The sequence below is a fragment of the Protopterus annectens genome, chromosome 11.part0, assembly GCF_019279795.1.
Source record: "Protopterus annectens isolate FY-2018-M chromosome 11.part0, PAN1.0, whole genome shotgun sequence".
NCBI lineage: Eukaryota > Metazoa > Chordata > Ceratodontiformes > Protopteridae > Protopterus > Protopterus annectens.
In genome coordinates, this window is record NC_056745.1 from 15,878,590 (window position 1) to 15,895,021 (window position 16,432).

The following is a 16,432-nucleotide window of genomic DNA, read 5'->3' on the forward strand; positions in this document are numbered from 1 at the left end:
ATTGGCAGTAGATTTTTACGAAATGCCAAGGTTCCAGCTCGACGCCCAACCTTCAATGAAGGCACGCCCATTTATGCATGCATGTCTTTCGAATGCTACACAACCACGGGAAGGACATGCAGACTCCACACAGAAGGCATGCCCAAGCCCAGCCGAGAATCAAACGGGAGAACCTCTTGCTGTGAGGTAACAACACTACCGCGGCATCTAGAGGTATAGCCACAGTAATTATTCAAAAAATGTTTCCATGGGGGCATTTGTGCTATGGCCATGTGCTTCACCTTTACCAAGGATCATTGATTTCATTATGATTCCAGCAGTTGGGCTTCACTGAGTAACTCAGTAATTCAAGAACTGACCTTTTCATTCTTTGCTTTTTTAGCCTATCTGAGCTCCTGCCTGCTGGAGGGGGTCCATACTGCTTGACATTCTTACCAATCACACACGCCCTGAGAAAGGTCCTTAATTTCTGGTATAACAGGTACATCTCTTGGTAAGTGGGGTAACCCTTCTTGTTGCACCCTAATTATCTCTCCAGCACCCCTCTGTGTCTGGATGTCTTACTCATTTAGCAGCTGCTGAGTTCCCTGTAACTCATGAAAGTAAATCATTTTACATTCCAGAAAAATGTAGCTGCCCTCTATTCTGATTTTCAGGAATATGTTTGCTCAATTGCAGAAGTGAGCTGGTAGGCTGAGATGCAATGTACATTGCCATGTTGTATGATGTCATAATGCATGGCTCTGAAAGATATGTATTCCCTTAATTATGAGAACTTAGAATAGCCATCTTGAGAGAGATGAAAAAGATATTCCAGTTTTAGGAGGGTCCCTTCACAGTTCAACTGATAGAGAAAGAATGCGTTTATTCTCTATGCTCTAGTTTTAACCTACTTGTTACTGAATTTAAAATTAATCAATTACTAAAACAAAGTAATGATATATATAAGCATATAAATGACTATGTACATATTGATATGTATGCGTGTATCCAAATATATAATCTATAGAGCCAGATATTTAATATATACATATATGTATATGTATATATATATATATATATATATATATATATATATATATATATATATATATGGGTTCACTTTAAATAATCGAATGTTCAGAACATCGACGTTCTGATCATCGAGACCAGAACATCGATGTTCAGAACATCAAAGGTTTAAAGTGGAAGTGCCAGGTAAGTGAGATTGTGGAGTGCTGGGTGTGTATGCAGGGCAGCAAGGTGCCCTGCATGTTGTGTGTGTGTGTGTGTGTGTGTGTGTGTGTGTGTGTGTGTGTGTGTGTGTGTGTGTGTGTGTGTGTGTGTGTGTGTGTGCTATGTGAGTGTTGGCATTGCAGGTAGGGTATGGGAAATCTCCCATTTAGCGCTACTGCATATAGCAGTAAACGGGAGATTTCCCTTACCCCACTGTAGTGCGATCTTGGAGTTGGAATATTAAAGTGGGGGGGGGGTGGGAGGCACAGCCCCCACATGGGGGGGTGCAGGGGGGGTGAAGTCCCCCTGTATAACATAGTGTTTGTGATTTTTTTTTTGTTTTTATGGTTCATTTTGAACCTTTGATGTTCTGAACATTGATGTTCTGGTCTCAATGATCAGAACGTCGATGTTCTAAACATTCGATGATTCAAAGTGAATCCATATATATAAATATATATATATATATATATATATATATATATATATATATATATATATATATATATATATATATATATATAAATGTGTATCTCTCTTTCTTATATATATATATTTATATATATATATATATGTCTATATATATATATATATATATATATATATATATATATATATATATACATGTGTATATTTATATATACATATATATATATATATATATATACACACACACACACACACACACACATATATATATTTATATATGTATGTATGTATATCACATATATATGTACAACTCATTAATATGTTGTTTTCATATTTTGATCTGTTTTATGTTTAGCCAACAGATGTCTGAGTCTCAGTGAGATGAAAATTCATCAGTCTTCAGTCCAAAATCATGTAAATGCTCAATATGGGAAGATCATTCAGGATAAAATGCAAGCATGCAGGGACCATAAGCAGTATGAATGCAGTATATGTGACAACAACTTTGCATTTAACCCTGTCTTTCAGCTACATCAAAAAACCCACTGGAGACAAACCTATAGGTGTTTGACATGTGACAAGAGCTTTACAAAGAAGACTAATCTTAGAGTTCATGAAAGAATACACACTGGTGTGAAACCATATAAATGTTCCACGTGTGGTAAACATTTTACTCATAAGACTAACCTTTTAAGACATACAAAAATACACACTGGAGAAAGGCCGTACAAATGTGCCACATGTTGCAAGAGTTTTACAAGGAAGACGTACCTTTCAGCACATGAAAAAATACATACAGGTTTGAAGGAATATGATTGTGCCACGTGTGACAACAGTTTTACATTTAAATCTGACCTTAAAGTGCATCAGAAAACCCACCATGAAGAACAATTTTTTAAATGTTCCACATGTGCCAAGAGTTTTACACGGAAATTTTATCTTGGAGCCCATGAGAAAATACATAGTGGAGTGAAGCCATATAAATGTTTGACATGTGGCAAGAGTTTTCTAACAAATCATCAGCTCTTGACACATGAAAAAACACACAATGGAGAGAGACCATTTAAATGCACCATGTGTGATAAGAGTTTTGCAGTGAAGGCTTACCTTTTATCACATGAGAAAATACATACTGGAGAGAAGCCATATAAATGTGCCATGTGTGAAATGAGCTTTACACAGAAAAGTACGCTGTCATCCCATGAAAAAATACATACTGGGGAGAAGCCATATAAATGTGCCACGTGTGACAAGTGTTTTACACGTAAGAGAACACTCTTTCAGCATCAGAAAGTACATACTGGAGAGAAGCCTCACAAATGTGCCACATGTGGCAAAAGTTTTACTTGGAAGTGTCATCTCCCCGTACACGAAAAAATGCATACAGGAGAGAGGCCATATAAATGCATTACATGTGACAAGAATTTTATAACCAAGTCTCAACTTACAAAACATGAGAAAATACACACAGAAGAGAAGCCCTATAAATGTTTAATCTGTAGCAAAAGTTTTAAACAAAAAATTGTCCTATCAAAACATGAGAAAATACACATTGGAAAGCAACCTCTTAAGTGTGCAACATGTGACAAAAGTTTTATACAGAAGAGTACACTCTTAGTGCATGAGAGAATACACACTGGTAAAAAGCTGTATAAATGTGACACATGTGACAAGTGTTTTACAAGAAAGAGTCGTCTCTCCACACATGAAAAAATTCACACAGGAGAGAAACCATACAAATGTGTCACATGTGACAAGAGTTTTACCCACAAAAGTACTTTGTCAACACATGAAAAAATACATACTGGAGAAAAGCCCTATAAATGTACATCATGTGACAAAAGTTTTACAAGGAAGGATACCCTTTCAAACCATGAAAAGGTGCACATAGGAGAAAAGTTATTCAACTGTGTGGGGCAAGTGTTTTCCCAGATTACCCTGTCAGTACATGAGTCAATGCACATTTCAGGACTGGAGTCCATTCCTGCTGTGGCTTATAAAGAAAAATTAAGTTGAAAATAAAAAAAAAATAAATAAATATTTAGAGACATTAGGCCAAGGAAAACTTCATAAATGAGCTTAACAAAATGGATTATTGAAATTCTTTAAACTGATTACCTGCCACCTGTGTGTCAGCAGTATTTGAAATGCATGCAAAAAGCAGTATTAATCAGTTATTAAGTTTGCAGTTTTACATCACAAACATGACAAGCAAATTTCCTTGGGTAAAATAAACAACATGTTTCCATTATGTGTCTTTTTTTTCTACATACTTCATTTAGAAGTATCAGTTATTCTTTATGTTTTATTGTCCCTGTTTCTTGCTTTATTGCTTAAAATCCTCACACTTTTGTCCTTTTTATCAGGTGATTCTGTTCTTCTGACCAGCTTGTTAGATAACCAGGTCTCAGGATGTAGAATGACGTTTATTTTCTGTGAAATTACAGAATATAGGAGCAATGCAGGCTCTTGCTGGGGTCCCAGTTCTTTAAACTGGAATAATCAGATGTTAGGAAATAACCAGATGACACAGTGGTGCTACAGGTAGCTTTGCCACCCAGAAGCAAGAGGTTTTCCAGTTTAGTTCTCAGCTGGGGTACCTTATGTGTGGAGTCTGCATGTCCACGCTGTGTTTGTGTGGGGTTTCTCTAGGTGCTCCAGTTTCCTTCCACTTTCCAAAGTCATGGATCCCGGACTCATTTGTTTGTAGGTGACTGTGTATGCATTTGTGATACAGTAGAAAGTGGCAGTCTACTTTTGTTTCTTCCGTTTTGCTTTGAAAACTGTGTTGCAGCAGCTGTCTGTAAGGTCATTCTAGGTGCCTGATGCAACTCATAAGAAAATGGACAAGGAAGTAAAGGGAGAAATTAAATAAATGCATGATAAGATGAGAACACCACCAAAACAGATGTGATTACATAAAACATATTTTCTTGATGACTGTCTTTACCTCCGTTTAAATAAAATTTGAATAAAGGCGCTATCAAATTGTTAGCCTTTTTTCAGTTAAAGAGACTTTTTTTAATGATAAGCAGCAAAAAGAAGAGGCAGGTTTTTTGTTAAGAAATGTTCTTTTTATTCCACAAACAACAATATACTACTGTCGACAACCTTCCAGTAGTAGTGCACAATGTTTTAAAAGTGCAGGATTATCTGCGTTCAGCCGTGCTGCTCCTGGGAAAGTCTTGAGTTTATGAACCAGCTGTATAAAAGGTGACATCCTTGGCTTTATGTAGCTATAGGGACATAAGTGCAAGTGTACTTGTTATGTGTGTTGAGCATTTTATACATTCTTAAGACAGGTTTCCCTACTTTGAGTTCAAAGTTTAGCTGGGAATCAGAAACACTGTATGTCAAGCTGGGACTTTAACTCACACACTGCACACAACTGTTCTCTTAAGAATTAGGGAAACTACAGGCGGTATTTCAAAGACTGTAAGTGAAACACAGTAACTCTTATTCAGGTATAAAATATACCTTTTATTCTAAAATAAACTTTAATGACCCTCCCATGATAGCAACAGTACACCCTAGAGTATGGCTTATACTAGGATTCAGCTACATTGAAGGAGATTTGTATTAACCCATCACTGTGATTAAATCCTAGTCTAACCCTTTTCACTGGTGTATATCTTTGCTATAGTTTTGACTGCCTAGTACCAGATAGTGCTATTGTGATACACACACTTAGGTAAAGACATGCCTGTAGCGTATGTAGTGGTGTGAAGGTACATAAGCAGGTGTGCATCCTTGTAACATATGATCTGAAGTAGTTAACTTCATTTGATCATCAACCTGTGGGTATCGGATCCGACCTTGGATCCGAGCTGGCAGCTTTCCAAGCTAAAGATCTGAGCTCTCAGCTCCTCCTCCTTACCCAGAATACCCTGCTACCTCCGTCCAGTCCTCAGATCTCATTTGCTGCAGCTTTTGAAGCATTAGGGACGACCTCTTAGTGTTTTTAGGTGAGGATTTTAGGTGTATTTTTCCTAGATAAATAGTTTTGTTCGGTGTGTGTGTGTGTGTGTGTGTGTGTGTGTGTGTGTGTGTGTGTGTGTAGTAAGCCCATAGTTTAGTTAAACCGTGTTTTTTGTTATTTTTTTGTGGTAAATTAGTATTTTTCCCTTCCCCTTACTGTGTGTCAGGGCGTGTGCTGTGTGTGATGGCCGAGGGCCCTAAGGCCATTTTTTCTAAATGTGCTGAGTGTGATCATAAGCTGTCCCCAGAGGATGACCACACTCCGTGCGTTCTTTGCCTGGGGGTAGACCATTTAACATTGGGCTGCCAGATTTGTGCAGCCTTTAACTCCCGGGCTCTGAGGGACAGGAGAAACAAGCTAATCCTGGTGGGACTCTTGCCCCCAGATTCTTCTTCCTCCTCTCCCTCAGTTGCACCAGTCACAGCTGCGACTGTCCAGCCTCCAGCTCCCCCTCCTCTGGCTGGGACTCAACCTCCCGCTGTTTCCCAGGGAGAGGGGGACTCTTCCAGTAAAGAGAAGAGACAGAGAGAAGGAGAGGGATAGACACAAGAGTCCTAAGCGGTGGGCCAAATCAGTTCCTTTGGCTCTACCAGCTAAATTGACTTGTTCCCCTATGAGGGTTTCCAGGTCTTCCCCCTCTCGGCTCCGTTCTCCACACTTCTCTCCAGAGCCGGAGGAGGAGTCCCGGTCACCTTCGAGGTCGTCTAGGCGGCCTTCCCAGCCTGCCTCGATGACTTCTTCCAGGTCTACCAGGAGTCTGTCCAACACAGATATGGACCGGATGATGCATCGATTCCTGCAGGCCCAGATGCAGATGGGAGTGCTCCTGCCCCCCCCTCTGGGAGGGAGCTCGGCCCCTTTCTTTGCACCCATTGCTCTTTCTCCGATCCACTATCGGGTTTCAGAGCCATCGGATCTGAGTCGTCACGGAGCCAGGGAGTTGGCACTGATAGTAGTTGCTACTTCGACACCGGCCTTACCCTCGAGTTTATTGGGTCATCTTTCGGATCCGAGCTCTCGGGACCGAGAGGCAAGCTTCGGATCTGCAGGGGTGAGTGTGTCTTCGACTCCATTGCTGTTGGAGCACACTTTCCTTTCGGATCCGATTGCGTTGGCTCCGACACCAATCCTCACGTCCGAGCCGAGGGGACTACTCTCGGAGCCAGGGGAGAGGGGTTCACCTTCGGGATTTGACATGGTGGAGAGGGTGCTGTCAAGGAGTTTGAAGTCCCTGGTCCGTACTACGGATCCTCCCTTCACTCCCTCACATATGGGGCCTGTCTTCCATTGTCTGGCCCCAGGGACAGCCTGCGTCAGCACCGCAGTTGGTTCCCGTAGAGGAGCAGGACCCCGTTGGTGAGCCCTCCTCGGACAGCCCTGCTGAGAAGGTCCCTCACAAACAAAAGTGTAAGAGGAGGCACTTGGACTCCCTCGAGTCCCTCACGGAGGACACAGACTTAGATGAAGGGGAAGGTTTCCCCAGGTCACCACCCAAGGATGTCTCATTTGGAGACATTATGGAGATGCTGCGCATAAGAGGGGGGTGGTCAGCCAAGAAGCCTTCCTCGGATGAGTTTGTGTTTCTGGAGGCATTCAACGCAGGCCTGTCTACTTCTTGTGTGTCCCCCTGGCCGCCCCCCTTGTAGACTTGATTACTATCAGGGCTTGGAAGGAGCCACACACTGTGGAGCCAATCCCTAGGAGACCAGATAAAATTCTTAGTCCCCCTTCTGACAAACCGGCGTGGAATAAAGGTTCCCCGGTAGATGCCATGGTGGTGATGGCTGCCACCAAGAAGGAACTGGCACAAGAAAGTTCCTCGGTCCATCCTCCTGATAAGGAATCTCGGATGATGGACCGCATTGGAAAGTGGATGTTTGCTTCGGCCACCTTTTCTATAAGGGCGCTGAATTATCTGACACATGTAATTAGGCTTCAGCGGGATCTGATAAAGGAATATGCTGGGTCTCCCCCGGAGTCCATGGTGGCCGAGGACAAATGGACCTTCTCGACTCACATGGCCACTCTAAAGTCAATATCAAACACTTCCATGGGGCTTCTCTCCCATGCCATGGAGGGGGCGGCTAGGGCCAACAGAGCAGGGGTCACCTTGCAGTGCCACGCCTGGCTCTGTCTTTGCGACTTTGCGGAACCCTTTAAGGCATCCTTCACGAATGCTCCCTTTGACGGTTCTACGCTATTTGGAAAAACCGTCCGTGACACGCTACTCCAGAGCGAAAAAGATGGGAAGATGCTGTCTGCCATCGGAATCTGCTTCTCCGCTCCTCAAAGGTCATTCTCAAGGAACCAAAGAGGACAGAAGAAGATGTGGTTCAGGAAGTCTCAGCAGTCCCATCCCGCTCCGGACCCTTCGTCCTTCAGAGGCAGAGGAGGACAATGTGGACGCCGGCCCAGAGGCAGAGGGGGGCCGAAGAATTTCAGGTCGAGAGAACCCTTCTCTGACTGACCCACGCAGCAGCCCTGAGGGGTTGCCCAACTGTCCCCTCCCTGGATGCAGTCGGGGGGTGTTTTTCGGAGCATCTAGCAAGTTGGGAGTCCATTACTACAGCTCACTGGGTGCTCCGAATAATATCCAGAAGCTACTCTATCCCCTTCCTGAATCTTCCCCCACTAACGAAGCGCCTCCCCAATGTTCCACCCAATCAGAGGGAGGCTGCAGCTTTAGAAATACGGAAGTTGCTAGAAAAAAGGGCCATACAGCCCATCCCCCCAGAGCAGTCCAGGTTAGGCAATTACTCTAGGTTCTTTTTGGTGCCAAAAAAGACAGGGGACTTAAGGCCAATTCTCGACCTGTCTACTTTGAACCTGTTCATTGCCAAAGAGAAATTCCGGATGGTCACTCTACAATCTATTCTCCCCCTCCTGCAGGAGAACAACTGGATGTGCTCAATAGACCTCAAGGATGCATACTGCCACATTATCATGGACAGACGATCCAGAAGGTTTCTCCGCTTTCGGCTAGGGGCCAGTCATTATCAGTTCAGGTTTCTTCCATTTGGCCTCACCACAGACCCAGGGTGTTCACCAAGGTCATGGCAGTTGTGGCAGCTCACCTGAGACTTCAGGGAATTCAGGTCTTCCCTTACCTAGACGACTGGCTCCTCACCGCCCCCACCAGGCATCTACTCTGTTCTGCCAGGAATTATTCTTTACTCTTGGCCCATCATCTAGGCATTACCATAAATTTCAAGAAGTCATCTCTTCATCTTGTTCAAGTTCTGGATTTCATAGGGGCCAGGATAAACATGCTTCAGTCCAGGGCCTTTCTGACAACGGACAGGTTACGCACCTTGTCACTCCATGTAATAGCGCTGCTACAGTCCCCAGCCCCACCCGCAGAATTAGTCCTGAGAGCCCTTGCAGCAGCCATCAGCCTTTCATCTCTTGCACGGTTACACATGAGAGTCCTTCAATGGACCCTTCAGGTCCAATGGTCCCTCCTCCTTCACCCATTGGATTTACCGATTCCCCTAAGCAGGGTTTGCAGAAACTCCCTTCTTTGGTGGCTCCATTACCGAGAGCTCCAAGAGGGGAGACCATTCATAATGCCTCATCCCCAAACCACGCTGACCACGGACACTTCTCGCCTCGGGTGGGGGGGCATTGCATAAGCAGAACTGTCCAAGGCATGTGGACCCCGGTAGAGACTGATGTTCATCGTACATACAGCTGCAGTAATCACAGATGGGTTCTCTGCCATCAGGCGGGTCCTCGGTCTGCCGAATTCCAAAGTCTAGGTCCGGCGTCGGTTGCTGTCGCCTTCTTTCCTGACATCAGTGCGACAGGGGTATATAAGACACAGCCAACGCCATTTTCTTCAGTCTTTTTTGCCGTGCGGTGCCCAAAGCAGAAGCAGTTCGCAAGTGCCGGTCGGCCAGCTCCTGAAATTACGAAAATTTGGAAACTGAAGTCTTCTTTAAAGCTAAGTACCCCATTGGGGAAACATTTCTTGCCTCAGACCGATGTCAGACAAAGTTAACAATTGTATTTCTTGTGGGAAGCAAATACCGCATAAGGATTTCCATTCCCGCTGCATAACTTGTTTAGGCCCAGACCACGACGTCTCGGGCTGTCACTTTTGCACTACTTTCAATAAATGCACTATTAAGCGTCAGGCGGAGTTCACCCAGCACTTGTTTGGTAAAGCTTTTGATTAGAAAATGTCATCGGAGACTCCAACTACTGTTTTGTCCAAAAAACACAAGGACAAAGACCGACACGTGAGGTCCGTGGTCTCCACCGACACCACGCCAAAACCGGCTACACGTGGTCCGGTTCTCAGCGAGGCGCCTACGCAGCCCTTGACTACTGACGACACTTCTCTGGTGGTGTCTTCTGTAACTGGGACCGCATGTGCCTCGGCCCATACCCAGACTACAGTTACCGAAGCCACTGTGAGTGTTGAGCCTCCTAATGTGGACAGGTCCACTTCCACCCATGGTGTCTTTAGACCCTCATCTTCCTTTTCCATAAAGGCATTTACTAAGTCCAAATCAGCCATGCATCCCAAGAGGCCTGTTGCACAGGGCCCATCTCCAGGCCCCATGCCTAAAAAGCTAAAAATGGCTGAGGATTTAATTACTCTTATCAGGGGTTCCCAACCCCCTCCGGACAAGAGATCCAGAGTGGAGGAAGATTCTCCCTCTTCTGACCAGGGCTCCATTATTTCAGAACATTCTGATGAAGAGGAACACTCGTACTCCCTTTTTGAAGATTCTGATCCAGAGCAGTCCATTCCTTCTGTATCTCCCCCAGAGGATTTTTCTTTTGGGGAAACCTTGCATACCTTGAGGGAACACTTCCATTGGGAAGGCCAAGACTTTTCTGATTCCAAGAAAGGAGTTAGGGAATTCCTTTTGCTACCTCAGCACAGACCTCTGGCGGTACCTCCTGTCTTGGACATACTTGATGATGTTTACTCGGAGGCTTGCCTTAATCCGGATTCCCTGCCTCCTGCCCCAGTCAAGCCTGATAGGTACTACAGAGTTCCTAACTCTCACCAATTTCTTTACAAAAGCCATAATGCTGACCCTGAAACCATTTCTCAAGGCCCCAAGGGAATGAAGGCCTCTACTGCTAAGAATCCACTACCTTCCGAAAGAAAGTCTAGATCCTTAGAAAGGTGGGGGAAAAAGGTATATACCTCGGCCACCCTAGCCATGAGGGCCTTAAATTGTCAGTTCCATATGCTTAAATATCAGCAGTTTCTGTTATCACAATTAAGGAATAAAATGTCACAACCTGAACAACCAGATTTGAAGGAGTTGCAGGATATGATGCATAGTGCAGAACAAGTGGGTAAACACACCTTACAATGTGGCTACGATGCTCTAGAGGCCTCAAGTAGAGCTGCTGTTACAGGATCAGTCATTCGTAGACATGCCTGGCTTAGGGAACAAACCTTGCCTGATCATGTTAAAGCTAAACTACTAGATGCTCCTTTACAAAAGGATGTATTATTTGGTACTAATGCTGAGGAGATACTACGGAAAATGGAAGAAAAAGCTAAATCTATGCAAACTGTCAAAGCTTTTCTACAGGTTCAACCACCACGTTTTAGCAGAAATTGGCCTTCAAAAAATTGGTCCTTTCCAGCCACGGAGAAACCCCAAAGAGGTAGATACAGGCGCACAAGGGGCAGAGGACAATCTCAAGGATCATATAGAGGCAGACAATGGCAAACTCCAGCACCAAGAGGTGGCGAAGACAGTGCACAACAATATAGGAAACAAACCCAATGACTTTCCCCTTTTTCATGCCAAGCAAGTCTCAGCTGGCAGCACCCTTGGGAGGAAAGCTGGCATTATTTACAAGAAATTGGCATATCATCACAACAGACAAATGGATCCTGGACATCATAAACAGAGGCTACAGATTTCATTTTCACACTCTTCCAAAAATGAGAGGCATGCCGAACCTGCCACACAATCAAAGGGCAGAGGCTCAAATACAAATTTCAAAGCTCATGGACATGAAAGCTATTCAAGAGGTACCTACTCACGAACAAGGTCAAGGTTTTTATTCCAGACTATTTCTGGTACCAAGGAAAGGAACCAACTGGAGACCCATTTTGGACTTATCCATCCTAAACACATTTCTACTCGTACCAAAATTCAAGATGCTCACCTTTTACAGCAGCTTCTTCCCATGCTGGGCAAGGAGTTTTGGTTGGTAACATTGGGCCTCAAGGAGGCATACCCGCATGTCCCAATCAGACAAAGCTGCAGAAGATATCTCAGATTTTTTGCAGGTTCAATTCATTATCAATTCTCTGCATTGCCCTTTGGCTTATCTACTGCGCCCAGAGTATTCACGAAATGCCTGGCCTCAGTAATTGCCTACTGCAGATTTCAAGGGATGCAAATTTACCCTTATTTGGATGACTGCCTGATCCAAGCGGACAGCAAACACATACTTCTGGAACATCTGGCTTATGTAACACGGCTATTGAATTCTCTGGGATACACAGTCAACAAAGAGGAATCCAGGCTAACACCATCTCAGAAAATAACTTTCCTGGGTGCCAACTTGGACACAAACACCCAGATGGCCTATCTTACGCCAGAAAAACAGGGGTAACTAACTCAGTACTTCAAAATACTAGCAAATTGTACCAGGCTAACTGCAAGGAAAATCCTGCAGGCTCTGGGCTTCATGGCATCTTGCATTCTTCTGATCCCATGTGCAAAGTTGCATATGAGGAAACTTCAGTGGTACCTAAAAAACCTATGGTCTCAACACAGCCACAGTTTCGAAACAATAATACCAATAATCCCATATTTGCAACAAGAATTTCTATGGTGGGCCCAAGCATGCCAAACAAACACAGGTCTACCATTCTGCAAGCCTCAAGCAAATCAAGTCATCACAACAGACTCCTCAGACTACGCCTGGGGGGCACACATGACAGACAGGTGCATTCAGGGCAAATGGTCCCAAAAGGAAAAGCACCTTCACATCAATCAAAAGGAAATGCTAGCAGTGATAAATGCATTTACAGCTTTCAAGGACCTCCTGCATCCAGGGCAATTATTGATAAGAACAGACAACACCACAGTAATGTGGTACATAAACAAACAAGGAGGAACACATTCATACCCCCTGTGCAGGCTAGCCATGTCACTTTGGAACTTGGCTCTGGAATGGCAAATCGAACTTCAAGCACAGTACCTGCCAGGATTGGAAAACATGCTGGCAGACAATCTAAGCAGAAATATGACAGACCCACATGAATAGAAGTTGCATCCTCAAGTGTTTACAAAGATAATCCAAGCGTGGGGAAGGCCAGACATAGATCTCTTTGCCTCCCACAGGAATCATCAATTGACAAAGTTCTGCTCAAGGACCTTCCATCCAAAGGCCTGGAGAGTGGACGCCCTTTCTTTCAGTTGGGCAGCACGGACAGTTTACGCCTTCCCACCTTTGCCTCTTCTGCCCAAGGTGCTCTTGAAAGCAAGAGCAGACAGACCGAAGATGATACTGATTGCTCCAGATTGGCCAAGACAAAACTGGTACCCACTCCTGAGGAGCCTAACACATACTCCTCCCTAGACCCTACCTCTAATGCCTCTTCTACTGACTCAGCACAGCTACAAAACTCTTCACAGTCAGCTGAAAACACTCAATCTGGCTGCATGGAAAATTCCTTAATGCCACAACAGACCCTACTCTCCAAAGAGGTACAGGATGTCATTTTGGAGGCCAGAAGGCCATCTACTAGAAAGGCTTACTCCGCAAAATGGAAACGGTTTTGCGCTTGGAATGAGAAAAAAGGCCAGGATCCTAGAAAACTGAATTTGCCTCAGACATTACAGTATCTAGCTGAGCTGTTGAACAGTGGACTTTCATTTTCCTCCATCAAAATTCATGCCTCAGCCATTTCTGCAGAATACAACACTGATCCACCCTTATTCTCTCACCCACTCTTAAGACAGTTCCTCAGAGGGGCTAAGAATATAAGACCTCCAAGAAAACAACCAATACCAACCTGGGATCTTAATTACATTCTAGAAAAATTAATATTGCCCCCCTTTGAACCAGCTGCCTCAACAGATTTGCAATATTTGTCCTGGAAAACAGCTTTCCTTCTGGCCATTACCTCAGCTCGTAGGGTTTCGGAACTACAAGCCCTCATGGCTGTGCAGCCCTTTCTTATCTTCCATCAGGACAGGGTTTCCCTACGAACCAACCCATCATTTATGCCTAAGGTAGTATCCAGGGTAGCTTTAAATCAGGCCATACACTTACCTACCTTTTACCCCAATCCTCAAAACAAAGGGGAAAGGCTGCTACATTCCTTAGACATCCATAGACAGCTACGTTACTATTTGGACAGAACAAAGCCTTTCAGGAAATCAGAACAACTCTTTGTGTCCTATGCTGTAGAAGCTCAAGGGAAGCCAATTTCCAAACAGACAATTTCAAAATGGATAGGCCACTGCATACGGTTTTGTTACTCCTTTCATGGCAAATCTGTTCCTACAGGCATCAGATCCCACTCCACAAGGGCCACAGCTACCTCTACAGCCTTCCTCAGAGGAGTCCCTACCAAAGATATTTTGGAGGCAGCCACTTGGAGTTCTGTGCATACCTTCACAAAACACTACCACATGCCTTTATACTCCAAAACTAGAGCAGGCATTGCCACTGCTGTGTTGCAGGGCATTCTGGCTCTTCCCAGTTCCACCTAGTGCCTACCACCCTGTGCGTAGCTTTGGGATTCTACCCATCTGTGATTACTGCAGCTGTATGCACGATGAACATAGTACAGTTTTGTATCTACCATAAATGTAGATGTTCGAGTGCTAATACAGCTGCAGTACAGGTTTCCCTCCCTCCTTCCCCTCTTGGTAAAGGCCTAGTGGCTAACACCTCCTCATACAACCTGATTGGGTTATCCTTCTATGGTGTATTTGCTTGCAACTACTGATTTTTGATTATATTGCATTGCATGATTATATATATAATTTATGTATTGCCTTCCTTCTGGGGGCACCTGACATCTGGGGCAAGAAAGACTGAAGAAAATGGCGTCGGCTGTGTCTTATATACCCCTGTCGCACTGACGTCAGGAAAGAAGGCGACAGCAACTGACGCCGGACCTAGACTTTGGAATTCGGCCGACCAAGGACCCGCCTGACGACAGAGAACCCATCTGTGATTACTGCAGCTGTATTAGCACTTGAACATCTACATTTATGGTAGGTACAAAACTGTACTTTCTGCATATCAGTGTTCTGGAGATGAGGGCGGTGCTTTTAGCGTTGCAAGCCCTTCAGGACCTTCTTCCTCCGGGGACTATTGCAATTCAGACAGACAACATGGCGGTAGTCTGGTACATCAACAAACAGGGAGAAACCAGGTCTTACCATCTTTGTCAAGAGGCTATGAGAGTTTGGGAATGGGCGATTACCACCAACCACTTTCTGATAGCAACGCATATTCCAGGTTGGTCCAACATCCTAGCGGACAAGCTGAGTCCTTCTATCCTCACACCATACGAGTGGTCTCTAAACCCCTTAGTAGTGAAACAGATCTTCCTCAGATGGGGTCAGCCTTGCTGCGATCTCTTTGCGTCTCCTTCAAATGCAAAATACAGCAAGTTTTTTTGCTCTAATTCCCCCACCAGGGGGGAGAGTCCCAGAGATGCTCTAGTTCATGCTTGGCCACCCGGTCTTCTTTATGCTTATCCTCCTCTTCCACTAATGATGAAATTTCTGCAGAAAGCTCATCGGTTGGGGAGCAAAATAATCCTCATAGCCCCATTCTGGCCTCACCAGATCTGGTTCCCATACCTGCGGTCTCACATCATAGCTCCTCCTTGGGTCTTAGATTCCATTCTGGATCTGATCTCTCATCCTTCAGGATTGCAAACTGGAAACCTGGATGACCTCAAGCTCGCAGCTTGGTTGATCCAGTTCCACTAATGGCTAGGACTCCTGGTATCTCATCTTCCGTAAAATCTATTCTGGTAGCGGTGCATAAACCTTCTACCAGGAAGATCTACAAGAGTAAATGGAAGCGTTTTTCCATCTGGGCCAAACATAGGAATTTGGACCCTTTTACAGCTCCTGTTCCAGCAGTTCTTGAATTTCTGTCCCAAATTTTTCACCAAGGGGCCAGTGCTTCTACTGTTAGGGTTCAGATGGCTGGGATTTCTCATTTCCACATCGGGGACAACCTTGGTACCTTAGCCTCCGCTAAGATATGCAAGACCTTTTTGAAAGGCACTTTCCTGTTAAGACCCCCGGTCAAGAATGTGGTTCCCCCATGGGACTTAACCTTAGTTCTTCAGGCGCTAACTGGTCCGCCCTTTGAACCTACTGCTTCCATCGATTTAAAATTCTTATCTTGGAAAACTGCCTTTCTGGTTCCAATTACATCAGCTAGAAGAGTATCTGAGCTTCAAGCCCTTTATACAAAACCCCCATACCTGGTCTTCCATAAGGACAGAGCTTCTCTCAGGACTAATCCTTCATTCTTGCCTAAGGTAGCCTCCAAGACCATTATCAATCAAACCATCAATTTGCTTGTTTTCTTCCCCAACTTTCAGAACAAAGGGGAATACAGACTGCACTTGTTGGATGTGCATAGACAATTGCGATTTTATTTGCACAGGACAGCTGCTTCTCGCAAATTGGAGCAGCTTTTCATGTCCTTCACTAAGCCGTCCTTAGGCAAGCCTATTACGAAAGTTACCTTAGCTAGATGGATATTCCACTGCATCTTACACACGTATACAGCTTCTGGTCGGCCAGAACCCTTGAGGGTTCATGCTCACTCTACCCG

General features: G+C 44.5%; 1 protein-coding gene across 1 annotated transcript in view; it reads left to right on the plus strand.

Moving 5' to 3' along the window:
• LOC122815973 (zinc finger protein 585A-like) overlaps positions 1-16,432 on the plus strand; it is a 475,437-nt gene that overhangs the window by 111,900 nt on the left and 347,105 nt on the right. The window contains exon 4 of the mRNA XM_044088857.1: positions 2,000-3,655. Coding sequence (XP_043944792.1) covers positions 2,000-3,655 — 1,656 coding nt within the window. The remainder of the gene's footprint in view (positions 1-1,999; positions 3,656-16,432) is intronic.